General features: G+C 53.4%; 9 protein-coding genes across 9 annotated transcripts; 6 read left to right on the forward strand and 3 right to left on the reverse strand.

Annotated features, from left to right (window-relative positions):
- Positions 1–767: 767 nt before the first annotated feature.
- HMPREF1541_06543 (uncharacterized protein) lies at positions 768–1939 on the forward strand (the record flags this gene model as incomplete). The annotated part of the gene is made up of 3 exons (XM_008720875.1): positions 768–885; positions 941–1074; positions 1127–1939. 3 exons carry the CDS (start codon positions 768–770, stop codon positions 1937–1939), a joined length of 1065 nt encoding a protein of 354 aa, XP_008719097.1.
- A 1961-nt stretch (positions 1940–3900) lies between these two features.
- HMPREF1541_06544 (uncharacterized protein) lies at positions 3901–4926 on the forward strand (the record flags this gene model as incomplete). The annotated part of the gene is made up of 2 exons (XM_008720876.1): positions 3901–4038; positions 4090–4926. 2 exons carry the CDS (start codon positions 3901–3903, stop codon positions 4924–4926), a joined length of 975 nt encoding a protein of 324 aa, XP_008719098.1.
- Positions 4927–5750: 824 nt separating this feature from the next.
- On the reverse strand, positions 5751–8786 carry HMPREF1541_06545 (uncharacterized protein; the record flags this gene model as incomplete). The annotated part of the gene is made up of 1 exon (XM_008720877.1): positions 5751–8786. The coding sequence occupies one exon, from the start codon at positions 8784–8786 to the stop codon at positions 5751–5753; it is 3036 nt and encodes a 1011-aa protein (XP_008719099.1).
- A 1187-nt stretch (positions 8787–9973) lies between these two features.
- HMPREF1541_06546 (uncharacterized protein) lies at positions 9974–11149 on the reverse strand (the record flags this gene model as incomplete). Its single annotated transcript, XM_008720878.1, has 1 exon — positions 9974–11149. The coding sequence occupies one exon, from the start codon at positions 11147–11149 to the stop codon at positions 9974–9976; it is 1176 nt and encodes a 391-aa protein (XP_008719100.1).
- Positions 11150–11630: 481 nt separating this feature from the next.
- HMPREF1541_06547 (uncharacterized protein) lies at positions 11631–14618 on the forward strand (the record flags this gene model as incomplete). Its single annotated transcript, XM_008720879.1, has 1 exon — positions 11631–14618. The coding sequence occupies one exon, from the start codon at positions 11631–11633 to the stop codon at positions 14616–14618; it is 2988 nt and encodes a 995-aa protein (XP_008719101.1).
- An 829-nt stretch (positions 14619–15447) lies between these two features.
- HMPREF1541_06548 (uncharacterized protein) lies at positions 15448–17720 on the reverse strand (the record flags this gene model as incomplete). Its single annotated transcript, XM_008720880.1, has 2 exons — positions 15448–16371; positions 16419–17720. The coding sequence occupies 2 exons, from the start codon at positions 17718–17720 to the stop codon at positions 15448–15450; spliced, it is 2226 nt and encodes a 741-aa protein (XP_008719102.1).
- A 2079-nt stretch (positions 17721–19799) lies between these two features.
- On the forward strand, positions 19800–20205 carry HMPREF1541_06549 (uncharacterized protein; the record flags this gene model as incomplete). The annotated part of the gene is made up of 2 exons (XM_008720881.1): positions 19800–19887; positions 19949–20205. The coding sequence occupies 2 exons, from the start codon at positions 19800–19802 to the stop codon at positions 20203–20205; spliced, it is 345 nt and encodes a 114-aa protein (XP_008719103.1).
- Positions 20206–21076: 871 nt separating this feature from the next.
- HMPREF1541_06550 (uncharacterized protein) lies at positions 21077–22815 on the forward strand (the record flags this gene model as incomplete). Its single annotated transcript, XM_008720882.1, has 3 exons — positions 21077–22534; positions 22582–22734; positions 22786–22815. The coding sequence occupies 3 exons, from the start codon at positions 21077–21079 to the stop codon at positions 22813–22815; spliced, it is 1641 nt and encodes a 546-aa protein (XP_008719104.1).
- Positions 22816–24060: 1245 nt separating this feature from the next.
- Positions 24061–26460, forward strand: HMPREF1541_06551 (uncharacterized protein; the record flags this gene model as incomplete). The annotated part of the gene is made up of 5 exons (XM_008720883.1): positions 24061–24180; positions 24235–24337; positions 24385–24621; positions 24670–25765; positions 25815–26460. The coding sequence occupies 5 exons, from the start codon at positions 24061–24063 to the stop codon at positions 26458–26460; spliced, it is 2202 nt and encodes a 733-aa protein (XP_008719105.1).
- Positions 26461–26608: the final 148 nt, after the last annotated feature.

A 26608-nucleotide genomic window follows, 5' to 3' on the forward strand; every position in this document is an offset into this window, starting at 1 on the left:
GCCGATCACAGAGCCTCGACCGTTGCACAGCCCTAAGATCAACAGCAGGAAACAGGAGAGAGATGAGGGAGCAAACTCAAAGCAGAAGGGCATATGACGTGAGCGGCGCGGATGAAAGAGAACCACGCCGAATCTGGGTGTTGCTGGTTGGATGATGGGCGTCCATAGCAACCAAACTTACCGCCTGATGGGGGGGTCGGAAGCACTAATAAGCTGGCACACGACTGACTGATCGTGCTGCAGTAGCTGCCCTGAGCTTGCATAACTTTTTGCTCCTTCTGCTCTTTCGTCTGTAGCTTTTCCAAGCTTCTCATCTTCCAAAGCTCGAACTTCACGCAGAAAAACCACGTGCTTAGCAAAGAATCGAAGGTGAGTGACGATCTCATTGTTGACGAGGATCATGTCTGAGCGCACGGGTGCGGCCAATGACGCGTGTGGCGCAGAGAAGTGGCCCCCGTTGCGACTCCGCCAGCTCCCGCCATAACACGAAATGACATCCTCGACAGACATCAGCCCCCCCTCCGCACCTATTGTCACACAGTTTCCCATATTCCTGAAGATCGCTTTCTTCCAAGCTATCATCGACCCTGCCAATCCATTATCTTAGCACCAGCTCGCATTCAACCAGCCCATTGCCTCGCTAACACTCTCGCTTCATCGAACGTGCAGATCGACCTTCCCCACGTATAGCTCGACATCCTTGTCAGCTCTCAGCTCCTCCACCCCGCGAGACGAGATAGTACTCTACATTCCACCCACAAGTCAAGATGCATCGCACATATTCTATGCGCCAATCGCGCGCTCCCACCGCCTCTCAGATTGAGAATCCACCTCCTCCGACATCCTCAACCAAGGGCGGCCGACTCTTTGGCCGAGCCAACTTCGGTAGGACAAGCATACTAGCAACAAGTAGAGGGAATCACTGACACGAAGAACACAGGCCATGCCTTCCGAAAGGGAACTGCGGGTGCCTTTGGCCCCGATCTGGCGAAGAAGCTATCACAGCTCGTGAAGATGGAAAAGAATGTCATGCGCAGCATGGAACTAGTTGGAAGAGAGCGCATGGAAGTAGCGGTAAGCAGCAGCAGTGACCTTTGTAGCGAACCCGAAAGCTGACAGATCGCAGCAACAACTCTCCCTCTGGGGTGAGCTTTGCGACGATGATGTTTCCGATGTGACGGACAAGCTCGGCGTCCTGATCTACGAGATTGGCGAGCTGGAGGATCAGTTCGTGGATCGCTACGACCAGTATCGTGTGACCATGAAGTCGATCCGCAACATCGAAGCCTCGGTCCAGCCCAGCCGCGACCGAAAGCAGAAGATCACCGACCAAATCGCCCAGCTCAAGTACAAGGAGCCCAACTCCCCACGAATTGTTGTCCTCGAGCAAGAGCTCGTCCGTGCCGAAGCCGAGTCCCTCGTTGCTGAGGCTCAACTCTCCAACATCACGCGCGAGAAGCTCAAGGCTGCCTTCACCTACCAGTTCGATGCGATGCGCGAGCACTGCGAGAAGCTGGCCATCATCGCTGGATACGGTACCCACCTCCTGGAGTTGGTGGACGACAACCCTGTCACCCCTGGTGAGACTCGTCCGGCATATGACGGCTACGAGGCCAGCAAGGCCATCATCCAAGACTGCGAAGACGCGCTCACCAACTGGGTGTCCGGATCTGCAGTTGTCAAGAGCAGCCTTTCCACCCGCAGCCGAACCCTAAGCCAGCGGAGGAAGAACGCAGTCAAGCGCAATGCTGAGGGCGGCGTCGACCTCAGTGGCCAGGACCAACCCCTCAAGAGCGACCGCGACAGCTGGGTACCGGCCGGACAACACGGCGAGTACGCAGGCGACGAGGTCAGTGATGAGGAGGAAGAGGAAGATGAGGTCGCAACGGGTGCCAATGGCCAAGCTCGCGGCCGCACTGAGCAGCCTACCGCCGCATAGACCCATCTCAGCGAAAGCGGTCGGTGTGGTACCTGTGTAGCCAGAGTCGACGGCACCGTTTCAGCATGAGTTGAGTGACCGGAGTAATTGGATGATGATACCCAGACACGCAATATCGAGAAACATGGACTCCAAGCATGCGCAGGCGAGAGAAAGAAGCAGCAGCTACATGACGGAAATAATGTTGTTTGAAACCAGATCGTTATATCGAGTGCTTTCCACCTCTACTTTGCGTTGTTGCGCTCCACTGCTTGGTTGGGGGGTCAGGTACTGGTGGTGCTTCCAGGAAAACACAAGGGAGGAAAACGAGGCACGTTTGGAGCGGCCGGGAGACAAATGTAATAATTCAATGATCACCAGAATGCGCACTGTACATTCGCTTTTGTTTTTCTTCTCGGTCTCTCGATCGCTGCAGTGGCTTTGTCGCTCATAGACTGTCATCCTTGCGTTGAAGGACTAGGTAGAGCAGAGACGGACGGCGAATCAATCTGCTCAGGCATGCAGGATAGGAAACTAGGAAATGCCAGTGGCCTTGCTCAGAGCTCATCCCCCCTCCACATTCATGCTCATCTTCTACTCCCCTTCCGATTTTCCCAGAAAGTATGCATATCTACGTCTACATTGGAGTCAAGAAAGCTCTTACTTGGGCAACGCATGCCAGTAGTGTTTTAAGCGTGGGCATGATACTCGTGCAATGGAGGTGCTGGGCGATCGGGCGGATTGTGGAGGGGAGGATTCGAATATCTACGTAATCAAACTAAAAATAATATCAGGTCCGGAGGGGAGTGGGTGGAGCGGGGGGCAAGCAATGCTGGACTGGCTTGGCGCGCCGCCGGTTCCCCTTCAAGTTGGGCGCTGCTAGGCCAGGGGAGGAGATGGGGCTGAAAGGCAGATTCAACAAGAAGATGGGGGAAAGGCAAAGTGGGCGAAGCGAGTGGCTGTTTCGAGAGTGTGGATGAAGCCGGTGACTTCATTGGTCCTTTGGTACTGTTGCCGGTAGTTGTTGTTGCGTGCGCGGCGCGATGCTGCTATGGGGGCATGGGTTGTGATGGACGAGGTAGAGGGTGCGTCAGCAAATGCCAACCACGGGTAGATGCACACGGTTATTCAGAGTAAGCGGATGTATCCATGCCCCTCGAATATGCGATTACAGGTACGAAGTGCGGAACAAGATGTAATGCAGATCTGTCTATTCGTATGCAGTGCAGGCGCAGTTTGGCGGGCCAAGTCCAACTCGACACATGAAGTTCCTGTTGCAGACTGTACCTTGCAGCATCGTGGGCGAGAGTACACAAAAGACACGAGGAGTGTGATGGCAAGTCGGGAAGTTGAAGGGGCAAGCTGCTTCCTTTTGAAGAGCTGAATGAATCTCACACCGTGGAGGCTTACCCGATACGCCTACGGATCGGTTACATGTTGGTCAGCACTGTAACTGAACAAGTTGCGACCGCGTAGACCTCGCATTCTGCAGACTGTCGAGGCCTTTGTCAAAGCAGTACTCTGTAAAACCATCAAACAAACGGATCTACCACGACGCGCAAGATCTACGCAGGCTATCCACGAATCTCGCATTCGCTCCGCTGGGCATGCCCAAGGCTGAGTCCATCGCCACGAGAATACCACCTGGGGCTAGCCCTCTTAAGCATAGTCACGCTTAGCGACGACAGTTGAGACGCGCTGCGGCCGCCGACTGCGCCATAGCACTGCAGCAGCTCGTTCCCACTTCCAGACTTAGCAGTCTGACATCCATGCTACGCCATGTCATGCTTTCATATTTCTGCCAGTCCCTCCTCGTGTCTCGCCATCTCTTCTCATCCTATTCAAAAGACCGACGCACAACGCTCTTTAGCCTCCTCGGTATCAGTCCCGACATTCGCTTACCTGTATCCTAACACCTACGATTTGGATACCCCAACCTAGCCACTCACTCTCTCGTCCTAGTCGATAACCGGTCCGCCAACATGGTGCAAGCCGGCCGTGTGGCGTGCATCACGGCACCTTTCCTGCTGTCGATCGCCGCCCTTGTGACTCTCGTGCTCGTCTTCATTGCCGGCACCATGGAGGAGAATCGCACCACGGGCGATCTCTACTTCGTAAAGGTATGCCCACCACCCCTGGTCACACGGTCGACTGCTAACGCATCACTCGAGATTGACCTAACGAACCTCACCCTTAGCGCATCCTCAAATATCGCGCCAGACGCCGATGCCACTACCCTCTCAACCCTCGGCAATGCTCTCGAGGCAGCGAAACAAACCCTGGGAATGGACGACCATTACACCGTATACCTCCGCAACTACTGCAGCTGGAATGCCGACGAAGATGCGTACAGCGACTGCATCTCGCCCAAGGCATACTTCTGGTTCAACCCCATTAAGGTCTGGGGTCTGGACCGCGCCGCACTCCCCGTCGAAGATTACCTTCCAGGCTCATTCCGCAATGGCCTCGACGCCTACCACTCCGGCAGCAAAGCCATGTTCGTGCTCTATGCCGCCGCATTGGCATCCACTTGCTTCAGCATCCTAGTCGGCATCACCGCAATCTTCAGCCGCTGGGGCAGCTTCTTCACCACCTTCTTCGCCACCGTGGCCTGGGTCGCGTACGCGGCAGCCACAATCGTCGCCACCGCCATGTTCGCCATCCTCAAGGGTGTCATCGACAACGAACTGGAGGACGATTACGGCGTCGAGACCCGACTGGGAACACGCGCGCTAGCCACCTCGTGGATCGGCACTGCCTTTGCCGTCGGCGCTGGTTTCTTCTGGTTCCTCAGCGTCTGCTGCTGCAGCGGCCGGAGTCCGTACAACAAGAATCACGAGCGTGGCCGGGGCAAGACTCGGGCGGAGAAGACGCCCTATACCTACGAAAGAGTTGGCAGTCCGTACATGGGACCCAGTGCCGGCCAGTCAGTACCTTTGGGCGCATATGGCGGCGCGCAGCCCCAGCAGACCGGGAGCGCATATGAGCCGTTTAGAAGTCGTGTTTAAATGAAATGGATGCCATCAGGAAAGCGGGATCAAAGGAGAGAGGAGCAGGAATGATGGCTTCCTCGATCGGCCTCAACCACAAAATCGTGGAATGTGGGCTCGGGCCTTGGATTATTTGCGTTGTTGGCATAGAGCGGGCGTTTTTACGAGGCAGGGCGTCGGCCGATTCACGATACACTCACGCTCAGCCATGCATGCATGATACTAGTATGACCCGTCTTCAGCATCTAAAAGAAAAAGCTGTGACGGAAAAAGAGAGCGCGAGTGAGAGATATGAAGTGTATAAAGTAAACTTTTCACCACCAGACTCGACCTTTTGATCTCGACTTTTGACACCCTTCGAAACCCCTCGACGCCGCTCCCATGTTCTGAAGGCTGTCACTGCCGTTCCTCATCTCGTGTACCACTCTATGTATGTATGGATGTATGGATGTTATGGCCTTGACCTGCCTGCCCATCGGAAAGCTGCCATCCCTGGCCCTCCCTCTAGGAACCGACCACACCGTTGGAATATGCGTCCCGTTCACGGAACATCTCGCGCTTCAAAGGTACACACACACAAGTGCTCACCGAGGGACGAATACCGTTCGTTCATTACGGACTGGTTACCTCCGAATTGTTTGACTCGGGCGAGATGGCCGACTTGCTGTCTGCTGGCGGCCTACCTCGCCTCTACACACTCTCGGCATGACTCCAAATCCATCCCCATTGCGAGACCGATCGCGAACACGGGCACATTTTCCAAAACAGGTCTTTGTAAGAAACGTCCTGTCCCGAGCGAGAGAAACTACGGCGTCTTCACGTTCCTCAGCAAACGTCACTCATCAGTCCCCCATCCTCGCCGTTGTTCCCCTCCCTCTCCCTCCTCGTCCTCTTGACCCTCGTCCTCGCCCCCGCCCCCTCCCCCTCCCCCTCCCCCTCGCCCTCGACCCAGACGCAGCTCGGTAGGCCTTCCTCCTCGCCGCAGCGGCCGATCCTCCGCCCGCAATATCGTCATCATCATCGTCCTCACTCTCCGGCACCACCACTTCTTCGTCTTCGTCATCGTCACTCTCACTTCCACTCTCAGACTCCGTCCCCGCCACCATCCCCTCAAAGTCCGAATCCATATCCTCCGTCTGCTCATTCATTTGCACGGCCACCTCGTCCACATCCATGGGATCGAACCCATCGCCCTGCGTCCCCCGCAAGCTGGCGCGCGATTTGTCGCTCTGCAGTCCGCCCTTCTTTCTGTTACCGGCACGTCTCCTCGCGGGCGCTGGGCTTTGACTAAGACTACTGCCGCCGTCGTCATCTGGCTGCATTCTCGCCCTGGTCTTCTTCGTCTTCTTCTTTCTTTTGGCCTGGCCTCTTCCTCCAGCGCCACGACTCGCTCTCGCCCGCGCCACCACCGGCGTATCAATAAACGCCTTGCTCTTGGCGCTCTGCTCGCCTCGTTCCCAGAATTGGTCGGCCACCGCAGCAGGGTACTCGTAGTCGTACAGCAGTTCCTCGCCCGCCTTGATGTCCCGCTTGGCGAAGAGACCGACCCGGTGTTGGCCATTACAGAGCACGGTGTTCCCGTATACATTGATGTTGCGATCCAGTTTCGAGTTGTTCATGAAGCGTGACTTGTTGCCAAAGTTATTGGCATCAATCTGTTGCTCAGCGTTCAGGTTGAAGAGATACTCCTGACCAGACAGAGAGTACATCGCGCCACGCCGGTCGCTCTCCGTTTGGCTGATCACCTCGCCCTTGTATTCGTGGATGAAATCGCCTTTCTTGAGATCCTCGCCAGCAAATAGTCCATAACCTTGAACTTCGCTGGGGGCCTTGATGGTGCGCGCGGGCAAGTCCAGCTGGATTCGGTTGTTCTTGCAGCGGCCGATGCGCATTTCCGGTTTGTATTTGTATGCTTGGTGGAGCACCGTCTCAACACCACAGCTTTTACACAGCCCGGGGTCACATTCGCGCCCAGCGTTCCAACATGCGCAACCCTTGTCACCACAGACCTGTCCAGGGTTTATGGCACAGTTACAACCGCGGAAAGCCCGTTCGCAGCTTGCGTCACACTTGCATCTGCGCTCACACGAAACCTTTTCCTCGGCGCAAGTGCATTCTGGGTTCTCTGGCGTACATGGTCCATCGTGATCGCAAGGAAAAAAAGCCTTTCTCTCCGCGACCCGGCGGTTCATTGAGAGATCTGGCTTGCTGTGTACTTTGGCCCTCGAGACTTTCTTAGAGGACGCACCATCTAATGCAGCTGCTGAATGAGGTATCTGACGGATTCGAGCCACCATCAGAGCGAATATTTCTGTGCATTTGTGTTTCGGAAGCCACTCGCGTATCATGCATGGACTTCTTTCATTGTCTAGGAAAAGACGAAGGTTTGCTGCGAAGACTTCTTTCTCGGACGCTGAGAAATCAGGCATGTCCTCGGTCCGTCCGGCTACATCCCAGAAACAATTAGCGGAGCACATCTTGTCATCGGCCAAATAAGGGGTTGAGGCCTTGATCTCAGGGTTTAGAAAGCCACTGACACCACCCGTTGCCTGCCGGCCTTTGAATTCCGATAGTCGGAGCGCTGGAGTCTGGTCGACGTCACACCACAGTCCACAGATATGTCGATCTTCGCGAAGGTGAGTAGGGAAAGTTGAGTATGTCCATCGCTCGTTATTAAATGATTCGGCATCGTTGAGGCGTACATGTCCAGATTTGACCTCTTCGGGTTCCGGATGGCCTTGTATCTGCCACCACTCAACAAAGGCTCCATGAGCGGAGCATCCGTGCAAGCCACACGCAAGACAGATCTGCTCAACCGCCTCTGATTCATCTTTAAGCTCTTTATCGAACATTGTCTTCTTGGGCATGAGGAACACTTCAGATGGAACAAGCGAGACAATATGCCACAGACTAAGGTTGCTGATGGCATGGAAACAGTGCGCCGCCAATGCTGCTTTAGCCAACACCCTGGACTGAGGGGCAGTACCCTCGTGGCGATGTTCAAGACTGCGGAACTCAAGGTCTGCCGGGAAAGAGATGTGGCAGGTATCGCATGGTATAGTTTGCTCCTTCACACAGGACTTGATTGTGTCTTCAGATACGCCGAGGTCGTTGAGGAGACGCTCCGTCTCCGCACCGTCTCTCAAATAGTAGTAGACCACGTCCGCTGGGGTAATATCGAGCTGCTTAAGCAACTCATCAACAAGCTTGGCCCAGATGTCAACAAGCTCTGCGCAAGCTCTTTGTCCAGCAATGGAGGCTGATATGGAGTGATAATCATGGTACCGTTCACTGAGCTCTTGATATTTTGCATTCAAGTCTTCTGGCCGTCTCCCTTCGTCATCTTGAGAGTACGGATGATACTTGCCGATTGTTGTGTTCTGTGCAATGACCGCTGGCCCCAATCGTCCAATGCTTTTGGCTTTCGGTAGACTGACGACTGGCGACTTTATGTACTGGACGGGCGCAACGAGCGACTCCCACTTCGTGGATCCCTTTGCCTTGGAGAGCAGTCTGCATTCGCCGCTTGTGTCTTTTTTCGCTATAAGTTGGGCAAATGGGCTACTGATGGAAGGTTCAACCTGCGCTCGAGGCTCGGTCTTGGAGTAGTATTTGCTCGCACGCAGCGCTGTCTTGACGGTCATCTCCTGAAAATCGTCCAGTTGCTGCTTGAGACCGCCCAACAGCCTCTCAAAGTCAACAACATCAAGAGCGATATCAGACTGAAGGCCTTCGGACGATATGGGCAAATCCTCCGGCTCGTCCTCTCCGAGGAAGTCGAATAGCACATCTTCGATAGTTCGTACCTTAGCCTTGCTGGGCTGAGCGAGAGTAGTAGGGTCTTTCGGCTCGACATCATCGTTAACGAGCGAAGACATCCTGCTGAGACTGGTGCTACTCTGGCGTGCCTCATTGTCCGAGGAGTAGTCGTATTCTACATCGGTCGGTAGTGACGGTTTTCGCGCATATTGACGACCGACGTCTTGCAAGATCTCCGAAAAGCGGTCGTCACCCTGGATAGTGTTGGATGGGTTATTGCTGATATTGTAATCACATCTGTAATTGAATCTGAGGCAGCTGGCACAGGGCTTTTGACCATCGCAGTCCTCTTCTTCTTCCCTGCAGTGATTGCATTTGTTGATGATAGAGACTGACCTCGGCTTCGGTTGCGCACCTTCAGGTCGACTGACATCGCGAGGGCCGGGCTCTGGTTTGTTATGAGACGCGACAACGTGAGACAATCTGCTCTGACCAACTGAGGTAGTTCTTGGGGCTGATCTGCTGCCTATGGTTGCATTTGGTGACAAGAAAGGTCTGGGTGTCATGGGAGATGACATATATGTGTTGGTGTCCTTCGCTTTCGGGTTGGAGGGGAATGGATTAGAGATCCTGGGCCAACCTGCATTTACTGCTGAAGAATGGGCTTTGACAGGTAGTGAGGTTTTCGACACTGGTTTGTCTAGGTCGTCATCGGACAAGACGAGAGGGTCGACTGCTGAGCCTTCTGCTGTTGAGATAGGAGCTCTTAACGGTGGGAGACCCGTTGTTCCGCGCCACTTGGAGGGTCGCGACCCGGATGTCGCACTTGTATCAAAAGATCGAGACGCAGGTGTTCTTGTAGCACTTCCAGGGCTATCAAAAGTGGCCGTCTGTCTGCCAGATAAATGTCGTGGAGCTGAACTGGGAGTTGCAGTCCGAGGTGCTGTCGGTTGACGGTCAGGGTCAACGGGCCCGGTCAGGTCAATGAAGTCATATTTCTTGTTGAATGCCATACTGCGAGACAAGCAGTGGAGCACTCGCGGTGCCCTGCCCTGTCATGCGGACAGAGTTTGGCGAATGCAAACGTTCCTTGGGGAATGATGGAAGTGGAGATGGGATGAGAGAGGAGCAGAGGACGCTCCTCCCAACGCGTCAGGCAAACGCGCTTCCCTGTTCTTGGCATTCCACGCCAAAACTCGATCGCTAGTTGCCTCGTCGCCTCGCCAGACGGGTCTGACTAGTCTGACTCAAGATCCAGGAGCCGTACTACGTGCTTGCGTGATAAAGAACCAGGACGAACACGTCTCTATATTGGTGCACGAGCCCGGCGGATTGCGTCAAGTCTATCTCGCGTGCCCCGGCTCACGCATAGGACAGGGTCAAATTCCTTGAGACCCTCTTGTCCGACCACTGAGAGCGCTGCAAGTCCTGTGTATGCATGCAGCAAGTCTGGCACAGCCCCGGGAGTCTTAGAAAACCCGCCGATGAGGTGTTGTGTACTGCCAAACAAGTATGTTTTCAAAGCCTCAACGCCCACCAGACTCTCCCTCCGCAGCAAGGCCATGGCGCCTACGTTCCAGAAGCAATAGCACGTATCCGCCATCTTATTGCAGCGTCCACTGAATCCGGCCGATATGTGAGGTGTAACTGGCGTAGAAGCTTCCTCGTCATCGTCCGCGTCCTCATCGTCGCTGTCTTGATCGTCAACCCATGTTGTCTGTCGCTGCAGCATCCAACCCAGATTTGCGTCGAGCTGCAGCAACGGCGAAAGAAAAACGCTTCTGTCAGAAGTTTCAGAGCCGTAGATGCGGTCAAGACACCCTAACGTCGCCATTGCACAGAAATTCAGTCCTGCATGAGCTTCGCGCAGCCATGCCTGGCCAAAGGCGCCTTCAGTGTCCTGACAGTTTGACACGTACCTGAGTACCCCCTCTTTGTCCAGCCATTGTTCATTGTCGGTCTCGGACCCAAGAATGTAGATGATTCCGGCAGCACAATAGGAGCTCCTCAGGTCGTCTTTGCCGAGTGCCACATTATCCTCCCCAACCATTTCCCCAAAACAACCATTGGACTTCTGTAGCTGCTTCACCCACCGTAGGCATTCTGTCCTCTTCACTCTTCCCAAGTCGTCGCCTAAGACCAAAAGGGCAACGAGGCCCATATAAGTGTTGTGAAGGTTCGCAGGGTCCCAGTGGAGATTGAAAATGTTTCGCTGGCTGCCCAAATTGGTGCCAGAGAAGCCTCTGAAGCCCCCAGAGGGCACCTGGAGTGAATAAATCCAATCTATCCATGCGATCCGCTCCTCTTCTGATACTAGTGTATCGAGGACGCCTAGAAGGTCGAGGGCAGCAACGATGAAGAAGCCCAAAGACATGCGTGCTGCATCCCCAGAGGTGTAGGCTTCTGGTAGTAGATCTGCATTTCGCTTCCAGTACTTAATATGCCGAGCCTTGTCGAATGTTGGATCATTCCTGGGAGACATGGTGGGTTTTGTGCAGGGCAACAGTCCGCTAGCGTATAGCACCAATGTTACTGGATGCACTCTGCATTGCCTGCGTGTGATCCACCCACCTTGGTCTGGGATGTCGACCTATACACAGTAGGCTCAGACGATATTCAGAAAGACTACCGACGTGAGCAGTAAGACGCGACGTCGTGACCTACAGTAAGGTGATCCCGCTTGAGGCTTGGCATTTCGGCGCGCGCCTTTTGTATGGTACGCGGGAGGACGGAGACTGACCACTGACCAGGGTACCCGGCTCCTAATCGTCTTCTGTCCCGCAATCTTGCGCAATGTTCCCTCCCTGATGGCTCTGTTAGCATTCACTGCTTTTAGCGATACTATCGATTCCGTACCTATGCGTTCCAGCCTCGCGCTTTCCGCCGTCTTACTCTCGGCGCCCTAATGTCAGACACCATCACCGTGCAACGAGCCTTACCCACTCAGACCAGACTCCAGAGGGATGCAAAACTCAAGAACAAAAGCAGAGCAGCAGCTACATAAAGCGAAACTCGCCAACAGCTACCAGCAATTGCTGAACCAGTTTGAGAGCAAAGACCTTACGCATGTCGGCAACTACACCGTCGGCCGACTGGTGGGGAAAGGCAGTTTCGGCAAGGTATATCTTGCGCGGAACGATCTCATAAATGGCTCAAAGGTTGTGCTGAAGGCCTCGAGTAAGGAAGATCATAATCTGGCAAAAGAGGTCCATTGGCACCGTCAATTCGTACACCCTCATATCGCGCGACTATACGAGGTCATAGTCACCGAACTCAATGTATACCTCGTCCTCGAGTACTGCCCCGGAAACGAACTCTATGACCACATCTGCCGTCACGGGCCTCTAGCCGTCGAGAAGGCCCAAAAGATCTTCACACAGCTCGTTGGAGCCGTCGCATACATCCATTCCAAGTCCTGTGTCCATCGCGACCTGAAGCTCGAGAATGTGCTACTTGACAAGCGCGATAATGTCAAGCTCATTGACTTCGGCTTCACAAGAGAATATGAGGGCAAGGCCAGCTACCTGCAGACCTTCTGTGGTACTGTATGCTACAGTGCACCGGAAATGCTCAAGGGCGAGAAGTACGCCGCCGAAAAGGTCGATGTCTGGAGTCTGGGCATAATTCTGTTCGCGCTGCTAAAGGGCGAGTTGCCCTTTGACGAAGACGACGATGCTATCACAAAAGAGAACATCCTAAAAGAAGATCCGAAATTCCCAGACACGTTCCCGGAAGCTGCAACTACCCTGATCCGGAAGATGCTGTCAAAACGGTCGTTCCACCGGCCAACCCTGGCGGATGTGCTTGCCGACCCGTTTCTGGTTAACGACGCCCCAGCGCAACAAGCAATCCTCAAGCTCTCACAACCCGCGCCTTTCACGACAGAGTTGGAAAAGCACACCCTGGAACGGCTTAAGTCCGCGGGTGTTGATATCGACAAAGTCATCGAAAGCGTCCTGGCGCAACGTTGCGATGCTCTGGCAGGATGGTGGACCCTTCTTTACGAGAAAGAACAACGTAAAGAAGTGCGGCGAGAGAAGAAACGCAAGGAAAGGGATGCAGAAATGAAACTTTTGCGACGTTTGAGCGGCGCATCTGGTAGATTCAGTACCACTCAACCAACTCTCCCTGAAGTGGACGAAGAGGGTGCGCCAGGTCATCAAACGAACGGCTTGCGCACTCGGAGCAACAGTAGGGGCCGAAGAAACAGGCGCAGCACACCGCAAATCCTTGTTAGCGACTTGCCGCAGCTGCCAGAGGGCAGCCCAATGTATTCTCCGGGTGCTATGACACCACCCAAACCCGTCGACAAGGACAGTATCCGATCCCGAAGCACCTCGCGGACGGCAAGGCCTCCTCTCCCGCCCAAAAGCGCGTCACGAGAATGGAAGCGACGAAGCTCAAACCTGCAGTTAGTCACCTCAAATTCCGATATGCTTGGTCCGGCCAATGGAATCAATAAGCGCGGCGGTCAGACGCGAGCTGGCAGACAGAGAAGAAACAATCAGTTTCTCAACCAGCTCTCTAATCTCAAGCATTGGTTTGTCGAGTCCACCAAACGAGCCAGAAGCCCGTTGGGCAAGCTTGACTCTCGAGGTTCAGGCTCACAGAAATCTCCTATCAGCTCCAAGATAACCCTCACCCCTGACAAACAGAGATCGCAACCTCAACTCTCTCTCCACACACCTCTGAGCCCGGGCGAACGCCCAACACACGACCGCGCTCTTTCCGGCACCTCCAGTGTTATGACTCGCAACTCCTCCTACGGCAATACTTTGACACCTGTCACTTCCGCAAATCAGGTTAACGGCGTGGCCAAACTCGACACCTCCCGGCATCATCAAAAGACTGGCTCAAACGGTACACGCGCCTCACTTTCCCCGTCTCCTCTGACACCCCGTGGCTCTCAATCCCGCCGCCTTTCTTCCGGCCCTGGCCTACGAGGTCGCAAATCAACCTCGTCCTCTGTGTCTTCTATTCGCAGCATGCCCCGGCACGCGGGCCACAGTAAGGCCTCCTCCCAATCCAGCAACAGTATGGACACGATCCATTCACCCAGTGCCAGTCGTACATCTTCTCTGCTTCACCACACTTCACGCTCACCACACCATTCTCTCAAAGTTCTGCCCGCTGGTCCTGTCTTCAGCTCTAGCGGCCGGCTGGTACGTACCGGTGGCGATGACGCCTCTTCTGGACATTCAAGCCAAGCTCCGATATCTAAATTCAACGAAGCGATGATTGGCTCGAATGCAGGCGGCGTCATGTTCGCACGCCGCAAGAAGACGGCGTTTAAAGGGCCGAACCTGAGTGCGGGACTGTTTGGCCAGAGTGTAACTGCGCCGCTTGGAAGCCCAGCGATCTTCGGCCGGCAACGTGAAGGGAGCGATGGCACCACGAATCGGATTTTTGGGCGCAGAAAAAGCGGAAATGCTGTCGGTGCGGCTGTCGCTGGCGCCGGCGCCGGAGCAGGAGCAGCGACTCTCGGCATCCCTGAAGAGCAAGAAGAGACACCGGGCAAGCGCAAGAGTGTTATCGTCGAGGAGGACGAGGAGGAAGAGGAAGCTGCGATGAATCACCACAGCAGCAGAAACAGGCCGGCGCATGCGCACAGCGGCATCCTTGAGGAAGAAGATGAAGAGGAGGACGAGGACGTTGAGGAAGTCGACACCTTTGACGAACCCGTGCTCCACCCTGGCGAACGCTTAGACTCCATCACCTTCATTGAAGATCCTCCCGTTCTCGGCAAGGACATTGGTGCCGGCCTTCGCAAGTATTCCAGCCAGGCGCTTGTTATGAGCCCCGCCGAGACGCCACTAGAAACACCTAAAATCAGCATTGATGGCACTGCCGGCACCACAGGGCCCAACAGCCCGGGCACTGCCAGCGAGATTGGTGTCGGCCAGAGCGCCAGTACGCCCAGGCTGGACTTGGGAAGGGAGTGGTCGAAGTGATAACATACGAGGATTTATATGAAGGTTGTGCGCGGACTGGCCCGCCCCATGTGTTCTATGGGAAGGTGCTGATAATTTGTACGACTAAACTTCCTTTCTTTGCTGGCACAGATCTCTCTGACTGAAAGGGGACCGTCAGTTCCTCGTTTCAGGTCAGTGACCGTGCCGGCTTTGGAGCGTTCCAGCGTTTTGTATATAGCCAGCCAGCCGATCGGTCGGTGGGTCGGTGGGTCGATTAGCCGGCTCGTTGTTGTTCATGTAGAAGAGCGTCGTCCATCGAGACGGAGTGGGTGAATGGCATAGGTAATCTAGTAGTGATGGTGAGTAAAGAGGAAACGGAGTATGACGGGTCGAGCCGATCTGTACGATTAGATGATTTGGACATGCTACGTGCACAGTGCACAGTGCACAGGGAACCTGCAGCTACAGTCTACAGATGAGGGCGGAGATACAGATGAAAGGATGAAAAGATACCTTGGGACTTTTGAGACAATTGAGTTTTGTCACGTTTTCTATTCTTGATCTTCAGGACGAATATCGCGCTCGCCTGCAGGCTGCAAGATGCACCACCTCGTGGCGCGGCCGCTTTTGGGAGGCCACAGAGTGACTGTGTCTGTCTGTCAAAAGCTCAGATGAATCCTTCTGAAACTTGCAAAGCTTTTCTGATCATCTCCGGCTGGTTGGCATGCCGTACAAAATCACTCGGCGGTTGTGGTGTTGGGCGTGCGAGACAGTGCTTGTCATCATCACCTGTTCTTCTCCGTCTCTCGACAATATTGCTATCATCGTTTCTTTGATTCCCCCCTCATAGCCTGATTGGTACAGCGGCTTAATCGTCGTCCAACATAGCGACGTGAAGTCCGGCGTAGCGGCTTGGTCTTGTTGGCGTCTCCATCACACTGGCGGTTCGGCTGCGGATAGACAAGGCGCGGCGGGACTCTGCGACGATGAAGCAATCTTCATCATCATGCTCGACCATGTACCAGTCTCCATCTTCGTCCTGGTTTTGAGACTCGGTTTGAGTGGTGGTTGCAGGCAGTTCCGGTAGAGTGAGGTCCACCAGGATTGGACTTGAGGATCGCGATCGTGCACCGCTGTTGGCTGAGCTTGGGCCATGAGTGACAGCTGGCGAAACCTCCTTAGGTAAATCTTGAACAGCCACAGCTGTGTTCATGTTGTCAGTCGTGGTGTTGTTGATCTCAAGATTATCAGGCTGGCTCGTCGGCTCTGACTCTGGTGTAGTATGTGTAGGACCTGGCTCTAGCGCTGAGAGAGCAACGGGTACGGTATGACCTGAGCTTCTTGTGTAGGTGTACATGTCCAAGTTGAGCTGAGCATCAATGCTGGCCTGTTCTTCCAGATCTTGTTCAATTTGCTCGTCAAGTTCCATACCCATTGACATAGAAGCATTGCCGGTGTCCTCACTATCCTCAGTGTGAGCCGGCTGAGTTCTGATGTAGGTTGAATACTCGCTCAGGGCGCACACATCAACATTATCGTCACACTCATCATCTTCCGTAAGGAGATAACCTGCACCAGTAGAGAAGGGTGTCTCGTGAGTTGTAATATGCGGAAGCACCGATGTCGCTCGGTCTGAGCGAGCGCGAGGTTTGCTATCTTCAGGAAACAGAATATCGGCAAAGGCTTCCCACCTAACAGAGTGATAGCGCCATTTGAAACCTGGAATCTTGAAGGAGGTAACAAGTGCGCGAAGCACAGTCTCTCGCCAGTCTTTGTCAACGTCTTTGAGGAACTGTACAATGTTAGAGTAGGGCAAGCCTCGTCATACAAGTATCTTACAGGGTAAAGCTCTGCACTCGCCGTAGGCGTGCACTCTTCCATGCTATTCAAAGTGCCTAGCAGTTCCAATGCGTCACTTGTTGATAGATTGAGAAGTGGCGGGCTGCTTATCTCCCCCCATAAGAGGAACTCTCCACGGCCATCATACTTGTTAGGCAAGTCATTCAGCCCATGTTTCCTACAAATAGTTTTTACCAAGCGTGGTCGAATGCGACTGGTGGGATGACTTTCTCCCTCGTCATGAAGATCGTTGTACAACCAGACAGCAAAGTTGCATGGTGTTGCTGCCTGACTAATTCTTCTTAGTGCAGACCGTGCAAACTCTGTCGTACTGATGAAAGGTGATTGATAAGTCGGCACTCTCAGGAGATGTGGTAACACTTCTGCCTTAAATGCCGCACTATTAACGCGCGGTGGCTTGCTGACACCTGTAATGTTCTGGAATCGGCGGGCTTTGAAGCCTAGATTAGGATCGTGGGCTCGGAACAAGAGGACAGGGTGTTTCTTAGAATATGTTCCAGCGCTATTAAATTTGGAGTCAAGCTTTGGGGAGCTGCGGACATTGGCCAAAAACGTCTCAGGCGATGGCGTGCGTGGCGCGGCCTCAAGAGGGGGATAGGAGACGGTAGGAATAAATACACTCCGAAAAGAAGCTGTTCGGGGCTGGTCAGGTAAGGGTGGTGGCGAATCATCTGGTGGGTTCTGAATATGGGTCTCCGTGAAGACATGGTTGCGTTGTCGATGAATGATAGGTTCGGTCAGGTTATTTAATGAGACGTTATCAGCATTTGGATTGAAGACAAATTGATGTAGTGATGGACGATTAGGGTTAGGCAGTTCCGGTCTAGTTGATTCGTCTTCGGTTGAGACGGTTGAGGGACTCCAAGCATCACGGGTGACAGCGACTTGAGCTTGATCTGATGATGATAGTGGTGTTCGGACGGACGGAGCCTCAATTCGCAGCTCGAGCTTGATGTGAAGTTCTTGGGCTGCGTTCTCGATTTTATCCTTCTCGATGCGGTAACGAGTTCGCAAGACTTTGAGAGCTGTACCCATGACTCTCATCCACACGGGATTCTGCTCCTTCTTGAGATTGTATCTCTGCGTCACGAGGGTATTGATTGGCATTGACCCGTCGGGGAAACCCTCCGCCAGTAGAATGGTCTTATTGATATGATTCCATATCTTCAGAAGCGTTGACTTCTCGTTCCCGTACAATCTGTACAGTAATGCGAGAACGATTCGATCGCCATCTGTCCAGGTATGGCGAGAAGCCCTAGCTCGTTGAATATTTGACGCCATACTGTTGACTCACATGGGGACGATACAGTGTTAGTCAGTGCCTGACAGGTCTCGCTCGACTTCGTTGCACACTTTTGATAATAGTTCAGCGTGGCGGATGTAAGCCAAATTGACAAAGTCGGCAGACGAGGATGCCAGGCAATCGTTAAAGACACGGTGGCGAATGTCGTGGCGAGCATGGCGCTTCGCTGGTGCCTTGCCAGCCACGTTGGGAAAGACTAAAGACAACGGCCAAACGATGTTCCGGCGCATGGGAAGGTCATGGGAAGGTTATGGGGCGGCTGCCTGATTTTCCATCCAGGTTCATGGCTGAGCTTGACACGGAACGAGAAGGTCATAGCAGCGAGGTCCCGGTTCGCAACAATACAACGGGATGCCAGCTCACAAGACATGTCGCCAGTTTTATGACTGAACATAGACAATATTTGCTCTCTGGAACAGTAAGTGGAAGATAACGCTTACCTATACATCTGCCGCCCTCATAATACTGCATCTGCCTTCACTCAAGCTTCTGCCGACCAACATTAGGGCATGTGCCATGTGATAGTTCCAATCAGTCACCGGTCAAGAGTGGGAACTGGACTCATCTCTCCTTCAGCTCATGGAAGTCTCAGAGTACTGACAACGAAGCCACGTGAGTCTCTGAGCTGTTTTCGAGCATAGTCGAGCCGAAAATGCACACCAAGGCTAGCTCGTGTACCTTCTTTCCGGCTGGGGCCGCCAACAAGATGAGAGGAGCACGACTGGTGCAGTACGTCTGACTCTTGCTCACAAATTTGCCAGATCAAAGTGGCCGAAGCTGACTAAGAGATATACACGACAAAGTCGGATTCCGGTACCAGCCACTTCAGAAGCTCACGTTGACTCATTAATTGCTGAGCCGAATTTGCTCTGCTTTCCTTTTCAATGATGCTCGTATGATCGACAAGACCCGACGTGCTACCGTGGAACTCTTGTCCTCCTTGGTAGTCCAGTGGTCCATTCAAGGGTGCTGCTAGTGACTCGGCCCGAGCATGAGCAGCGAATCGACCGCAGTAGCCGTCGTCCTGTTTCTCACGTCCATGAGTTACAAGTTGTGTGACCCCCTTTCCTAAAGCGCGGATCAAGCTTGATGCGATAACAAAGAAAATCGTCCGAGCTGTGTATTGAAGGAAGGTAGATCATCGACGAGGTTGTATCTACCTTCAATCTCGGCGCTTGGCGTGGACCCGTGCCAAGGGCTGGGGATACGGATGGCTATCCGGAGCACTTGCAGCCCAACGCGAACTACTGGTCATTGCATTAGGGTCATTGGTGAGAAAAGCTTGAGTTAATATCATGGCAGTCAGTGAACGGAATGCTCGATAGGTCTCAGCAGTCTCCTATGGGACGAATCGCAGGCATGGGACTACCTAGAGACTCGATACTCAGAACAGAGCTACTCACTGCAGGACAGCCTTCCCAACCAGCACCACGTCCACTCGATGTACTTGATCAGATGCAGCACCTTATCATGGAACACAATCACTGGTGAATGACCTTTTCAAGCCTAAACCCATCTGGTCACTCGACATTCCAGTCCCTATCGTGGAGCGCACGCGCTCCTTCTTGCACAGGTGACCAGCGGCTCTCATCGAAGTGTCCTTCGGGCGGACATAGCGGTGAACTTCGCAATCGTCAGCAGCAACCCTCAAATGATCGCTGATTTCGTTTACAGCCGTTCTAAGGTGCGGTTGGAAGCTCAAAGGGCTACTCAATGCAGGTCGACAATTGTGGCTTACGTGACTTCTATATTCATGGTGAGAGAAACAATTGTGTAGTAGTAGTCAGCTCCAAGAGATCTTGCAACCATGAACTACCCTTCACTGCAGGGCTTGGTGAGACCCAACGTCAAGATACCTGCTCGTATAAACGCGGAGTGGTTCTACGCCTTGTTTGCATGGCTGTGAGGCTGCCGGTTGCGAGGAGTCGCACTCTTGGCGACAGGATTGGCGCGCTCGGCGCGTTTTCCGCGCCAGTTACAATTGCCATTCTTGACCACCACCTTCCCCAACCATGCTCGACAACCTGTAGTGGCGGTGTCAGCATATTATTGCATTCATGGTCAGCCCCGAATCCACGCAGTTCCTGACCGATCTGCTCGGGAAGACGTTGCACATTACCGTGGTAGATGGACGGCTGTTCACGGGTGAGCAAGAACTCTGTAGCAGTACGAAAGCATTGACGACTAATTGGGCCGATGTCTGTAGGCTGCTTTAGATGTACCGACAACGAGACTAACGTCGTACTTTCGAACACATTCGAGTATCGCAAGCCTTCGGCGAAGGAAGAAGCCAAAGCCATAGAGGAGGCGGCTCAGTCAGGCAAACCTGTGAAAGCCGACATGACATCTAGATTTCTCGGATTGGTGACTGTCGGCAAAGAACAGATCGTCAAGATCGAGCTCGAGGAACGCAGGACAGGTGCAATGTTGGAGGGAAGTCTTCCAACAAGGTCTAAGGGGTGAATAGCCGATATTATTGAAGCCGGGCGTAGAGGCTTAGAGCGTGCCAAGTGCCTCAAAACAAAACGGGGGCCCAAGCCTCAGAGCGTGTCGAGATTGTCGCACACCCATGCGGGTGCTGACGTTTGACCCATGACGTCCGAGACGCTAGGCTGATACCTAAAGAGATTATATGAGAATAGGCGGTGCTCCTTTGACAGAGTGACAGCCAGCCATATTATAACTCCCTGGCAAGGACATGCAGGCGGAGGGCTACCGGGGCGGGCGGCTCGCGGCTTCCTGGACACCGCGCCAAGAGGGGCGCCTAACAGCCTAGCCCAGTCGCTCTAGAACACCCTCTTTGAGAATCTAGTCATTCTTGTCATAGGACAAGCGAATCGATTATCTCCAGCACTATTGCACCCGACCGCCACACCTCTTGTATCTCTCCTCCGAAATCATCCTGCATCCGTTTAATCGTTCGGCTGAACCGGTCTTCGGCTTTAAAAGAATCGCGTGTTTCTCCCCGGAAGCCACGTACACGTGAGTCAACTCTCCTAGCCTCTCCGCCTGAGGTCCCCATCCCCACTGACGTAAATTGTCCACTCGCTTTGGCGCTCACATGTTTCTCGCCATAGCACCCTTTGTGTTTCATCGGGCGCATTCGCTGACGACTACCTCGCAGCTTGCCACACTCGCTGCCTCTTGATCAACGACCTCCTTCCTCTGCGGCCTCGCCGCTTCAAACCGTTGTCCGAATCTTGATCTGAGGTTGTCCTCAGCAACCGACACAACGTCGAACTTCAAGAGACTATTGTCTACCCTGCTTCTCAAGCCACCTTAATACGGCGAGCCTGAGTTCCCAATCCCGCTACTCCCCAACGCATAGCTTCCAATGGGCCAGCAACAGTCCAAAGGCAGCAGCGATGGTACCCGCACTCCTCTGAAAAGTGGCTCTTCCTCGAACCTCGTCCCCGATGGCTTGCAGCAGTACCCCTCCTTCTCTAAATCCGATACCAAAGAAAGCACTTCGCGTTCCATTCGCTCCTCGATAAGAAGCAAGATCAGAAGTGGTTCCACCGATGACAAGACCGATTCTCCGCGCGCCAGCGCATCGGCCCTGGCTGGTCTTGACGGCGCTGACAAAAGTGAGACCAGCTCTGTGAAATCGGGTGCCAGTGCCTCCACCAAACGCTCTGCTCAAGCCCAGTCCCCGACCGCCATCGACGACGATGATGACGAGGCTCCTTCGCCAGGCAATGCCACACCCGCTCGACCTCCATCTCCCACGCAATCCAAGTCAGTTGGTAAAGGCCATAAATCCTTAGACCGCGCCCAACGAACCGGCGAGGTAGGCGCAGTATCATCTGACGCACCTAACCAAGCTCATCATCACTCCGCCACGCAGAAAGCTGGCGACTCGATCCTCGTCAAGCGTGACAACCAGATCAATCCACGTGCTCCCGAAACCAAAGCCTCACTGCGCGCTAAACTAGCCGAAGGTCTTCCAGGTGCATCGCCTGGTGGGAGCATGACGCTCAATGATGTCAGTGACATGGATTTGGACGATATGATATCTCGTCTCCTCGATGCGGGCTACTCTACCAAGGTCACCAAGGCTGTTTGCCTCAAAAATGCCGAGATCACCGCCATCTGCACTGCTGTTCGCGAGGTTCTCCTCTCCCAACCGGCGTTACTAGAGCTCAGTGCGCCTGTCAAGATTGTTGGTGACATCCATGGACAGTACAACGATCTGATCCGCCTCTTCGAGATGTGTGGCTTTCCACCAACTTCCAACTTCCTCTTCCTAGGAGATTACGTGGACCGTGGCAAGCAGTCGCTCGAAACTATTCTGCTTCTCTTTTGCTACAAGCTCAAATATCCCGAGAACTTCTTCATTCTTCGAGGGAACCACGAGTGCGCCAATGTCACTCGCGTGTACGGCTTCTACGATGAGTGCAAACGAAGATGCAATATTAAGGTTTGGAAGACTTTCATCGACACTTTTAATTGCTTGCCAATTGCTGCGATTGTTGCTGAAAAGATCTTCTGCGTTCATGGTGGCCTGTCACCAAGTCTGACACATATGGACGATATTCGTCAAATTGCTCGACCGACAGACGTGCCTGACTATGGGTTACTCAACGATCTACTGTGGAGCGACCCGGCTGACATGGACCAAGACTGGGAATCTAATGAGCGTGGTGTCTCCTACTGCTTTGGTAAGAAGGTCATCATCGATTTCTTGGCGAGACACGATTTCGACCTTGTGTGCCGTGCACACATGGTGGTTGAGGATGGATATGAGTTTTTCAACGATCGCCTTTTGGTTACGGTCTTCTCGGCTCCCAATGTATGTGACTTTTCCAATGACACTAACATCAACTGACCTTCTATCAGTACTGCGGCGAGTTCGACAATTGGGGTGCAGTTATGTCGGTCTCAAGCAACCTTCTATGTAGCTTCGAACTGCTGAAACCGCTCGATTCCAATGCGCTGAAGAGCCATATCAAGAGAGGGAGAAATGCCCGACAGAACATGCTGAACTCTCCGGTACGTACAAGCTGCACTATCACTCTCAACTCAAACTAACGTTATTATCAGCCTGCGCAGGTATCTGCCCAGAGCTTCTAGAGAAGATGTTTGATTTCGATGAGGAGACCATAATCTATGGACCACGTAGAAAGTGAGCGTTGCCAGCTGAGCATGCGGCAATTGGTCTTGCTCGAGACCCGGTTCTGCAGGGCTCTTCATATTGACCTAGCCACTCCAAACGTCGGCGAGGGTACGATGGGGGCGTCTGGCGTCAACTTGACTTTTGGCGGATATGAGGCTTTAGCCCAAGTACAAGATGACGGGGTTGAAGCCCGCCTGGTGAGAAACGAGAAATGCAAGCAGGGGTAAGTGTGGATGAGGCTTGGGCAACAGCGGAGTAGACCGCAAGCGACAATGAGGTTTGATCTCTTCTCCCTGTGACGAAGCATGGCTTCAAGAGCGGACCTGCTGGAAGACTGCCAAAACAAAATATCAGTGTAACCTCTTGCAATATCCTAAACCTAGGTATCTGATACTGTTCAGAAATAGATGAAGCATTAACTACCATCTCAACCTGTCTGCTCACAATGTGCTTTGGGATGACACGCCGTCTTCGTTTGTAGAGCGCGTGAATCATGTCTGTGCTAGTTTGTCAAAACGATTTGCGAGAGCCTTTTATTTCTCGACGTGCAAACTACAACAGCTGGACAGAAGTAAATCGGGCTTCAAGACCTCTTCTCTCCTCAAGAGCAGATGTATACACCCACTCGATTCCATTTAGATGTGCAAAGCCATCCCATCGCGCAGGCTTCGGCCCGAGGCCCCAATGGCTCTGTTATTAGCCTATGTAAGAAGACATGTCCAAGGAATTGAGGCAAGACACGGCTTGGCATCATGTGCCTCGAGATGAAAGGCGTCACACCCAAGTACCGCGGCCTAACATGATAATTCAATGGCACGATGCACTCAGTAGATGGCAGTATCAAATTCATTGCTGATACTACCATCGTCGACCTGTTGGACTCTGGCTCGCCTTGCTCGTGCTCACCTCACCAGAGGACCTTGACAGGTTCGGGACTGGATCGTCAAACCTGCTCAATTGAGCATAGTGGGGTAGATTCCAGCCAATCAAGGATGTCTTAAACGCGTCCCGCGTCCCTTAGTCCAACCTCTTGCAGCGAGCACTGGAGCACCCGATTATTACCTCCCGACCGCAGTCAGCGACGAACCCCCCCCAGACGAGCCCCCGAAACTACGAAGAAGGTTCTATTCAGCTACGACCAGATCGAAAGCTGCTTACACTACCCTCGCTAGCGGCCGGATGGCCGCACGGAACACACAACCATGAAGGCAACCCCTCTACTAATCACCTGGCACAATGAGAGTCAAGCCATCTACTCTGTCCACTACGACCCGAATGGCAAGGGCAGAGTAGCTACTGCTGGACTTGACAACAATGTCAGAGTAAGTACATTTCTGCTCCGCGGTCGATTCGCCTCGTTCTGACAGCAAGTACAGCTCTGGAGCATTGATACCAATGGGGAGGATCGGAAGGTTACCTACCTATCCACCCTGTCGAGACACACACAGTCTGTCAATGTCGTAAGATTCTGTCCCAAAGGTAAGTTTTCTCATCTTGGAATGCTCCAAAAAATGCTAATTGTTCAGGTGAAACTCTTGCATCAGCCGGCGATGACGGAAATATCCTCCTCTGGATTCCATCCGATGCCCCTACAGCAGCTCTGGGCGAAGACCATGCAGAAGACAAGGAGACATGGCGGATAAAACACATGATCAGAACCACTTCTGGCGCAGAAATCTACGATCTCGCCTGGTCGCCAGATGGCATGTATTTTATGACCGGAGGTATGGACAATACTGCTCGGATATTCAATGCCCACTCAGGTATGTCAAAAGACTCGCAGGAAGAAATAGCAAACTGATTCTTTCTAGGTGCAATGATCAGACAGATTGCTGAGCACAACCACTACATTCAAGGTGTGGCATGGGATCCCCTGAATGAATTCATTGCTACACAATCCTCAGACCGATCGGTCCACATCTACGCCCTCAAGCTCAAAGATGGCACGTGCACACTTTCAACGCACGGCAAGTTCAACAAGATGGACCTCCCCGGTCGCCGAATTTCGTCCAACAGCCCGGCTCCGGATCATCACCACAGGCCATCAAATGCAAGTGGAAGTGGAAGTGGCGCACCGATTGCATCGCCTGCCCCATCCAATCCTGGCACACCTTTGACTACGCCTCTACCGATGGATCCTCCTCCGGCTATGACCCAGAGTCGTCGTTCATCTTTTGGCTCCTCACCTTCCTTCCGAAGATCAGCATCTCCGGCGCCATCTTTGCCTTTACCCGCTGTTCGGCCAGAAATCTCGTCACCCAGTCTGAATGCAGCAATGGGCCTGGCGGTCCGCAATACCAACATCTACCACAACGAAACACTCACGTCCTTCTTCAGAAGACTGACCTTCACTCCTGATGGTAGTCTACTGTTCACTCCAGCTGGCCAATACAAAACGTCTCAGCCAATCCCGACAGAGCCGTCAAAATCCATGGATGAGATTCAGAATACTGTCTACATTTATACTCGTGCTGGATTCAACAAGCCGCCAGTCGCACATCTGCCCGGCCACAAAAAGCCTTCTATCGCGGTGAAGTGCTCACCCATCTTTTACACCCTTCGGCAGGCCTCGAAGCCTACGAATCACATTACAATCGACACGGCATCTGCTGGGGAAGAGATTCCGCTATTACCAGAATCTGTGGTTGCTCCAACGAGCTCAACGTTCATGGAGCCACCGCCCTTGGCTCATTCCACCTCACTAGGTGATACGAGTCGTCCTACTTCTTCGCCAAAACCAACCGATAGCGAAGCCGCACCAGCCCCAGCCCCGGCATTCGCTTTGCCATATCGTATGGTCTATGCGGTTGCGACACAAGATGCAGTATTCGTCTACGATACGCAACAGACGATCCCGCTGTGCGTAGTCAGCAACTTGCATTTCGCGACCTTCTCCGATTTGTCCTGGTAAGCTAACATCGTCTCGCTCTGCTTGGTAAAAGCTAATTTTCTGCAGGTCGAACGATGGCCTAACTTTGTTGATGTCGTCCTCGGATGGATTTTGCTCGACTCTGTCATTCGCGCCCGGCGAACTCGGCCAGGTCTACACGGGCCAGGTCCCGACGCATCAGCAGCCTGTCGTGTCAACTGCAATTTCACTACCAACTTCATCAGCCAACTCAACCCCTGTACCAACACCCACAGCCACAGCGTCGCCTTCACTGACGAAGGCCTCTCCCGTTGTCCCACCTATATCACATCCCTCTCCGGCACCTACGTTCACTATGCGACCAGGCAGTCCTACAAGGTCTAATTCACAGTCATCGATTGCTACGATGACTTCAATCCAAACGTCGGGACCTCAACCAATTACCAACAACCCAACACCCACACTTGGTCACGTACCTCTAGCTACGGCAATGAACTCGGCGCCGCCCGTTGTAGCGCCGCCGATGAGCACACCACCACAGACACCCGCCAGCACTCATGGTGGTATGCATAGCGCCACATCATCAGTCTCTGGTAGTGTACTTGGTAAGCGTGACTCTGTCGCAGTCAACAGTGAATCTGAGAAAGAAGATGGGGGAGACAAGCCCAAAAAGCGGCGGATAGCACCGACACCCGTGCCTCCACCGTCAGCGGCAGAGCAGAAGGAGGAGTAGGAGCATTCCGATTCTGGGCCCTGAGATGAGAATCATGGGCCAGCCACTACTAGGCCACGGGAGGGTATATATTCGACTGACTCGTCCTAAAAATCGGGTTTGAGCAAGGAGTTCGGGTGATCGCGGTCAACAATAGCGCCGCTTCCAT

This window comes from Cyphellophora europaea (assembly GCF_000365145.1).
Source record: "Cyphellophora europaea CBS 101466 unplaced genomic scaffold supercont1.6, whole genome shotgun sequence".
In the NCBI taxonomy this organism is placed as follows: Eukaryota; Fungi; Ascomycota; class Eurotiomycetes; order Chaetothyriales; family Cyphellophoraceae; genus Cyphellophora; species Cyphellophora europaea.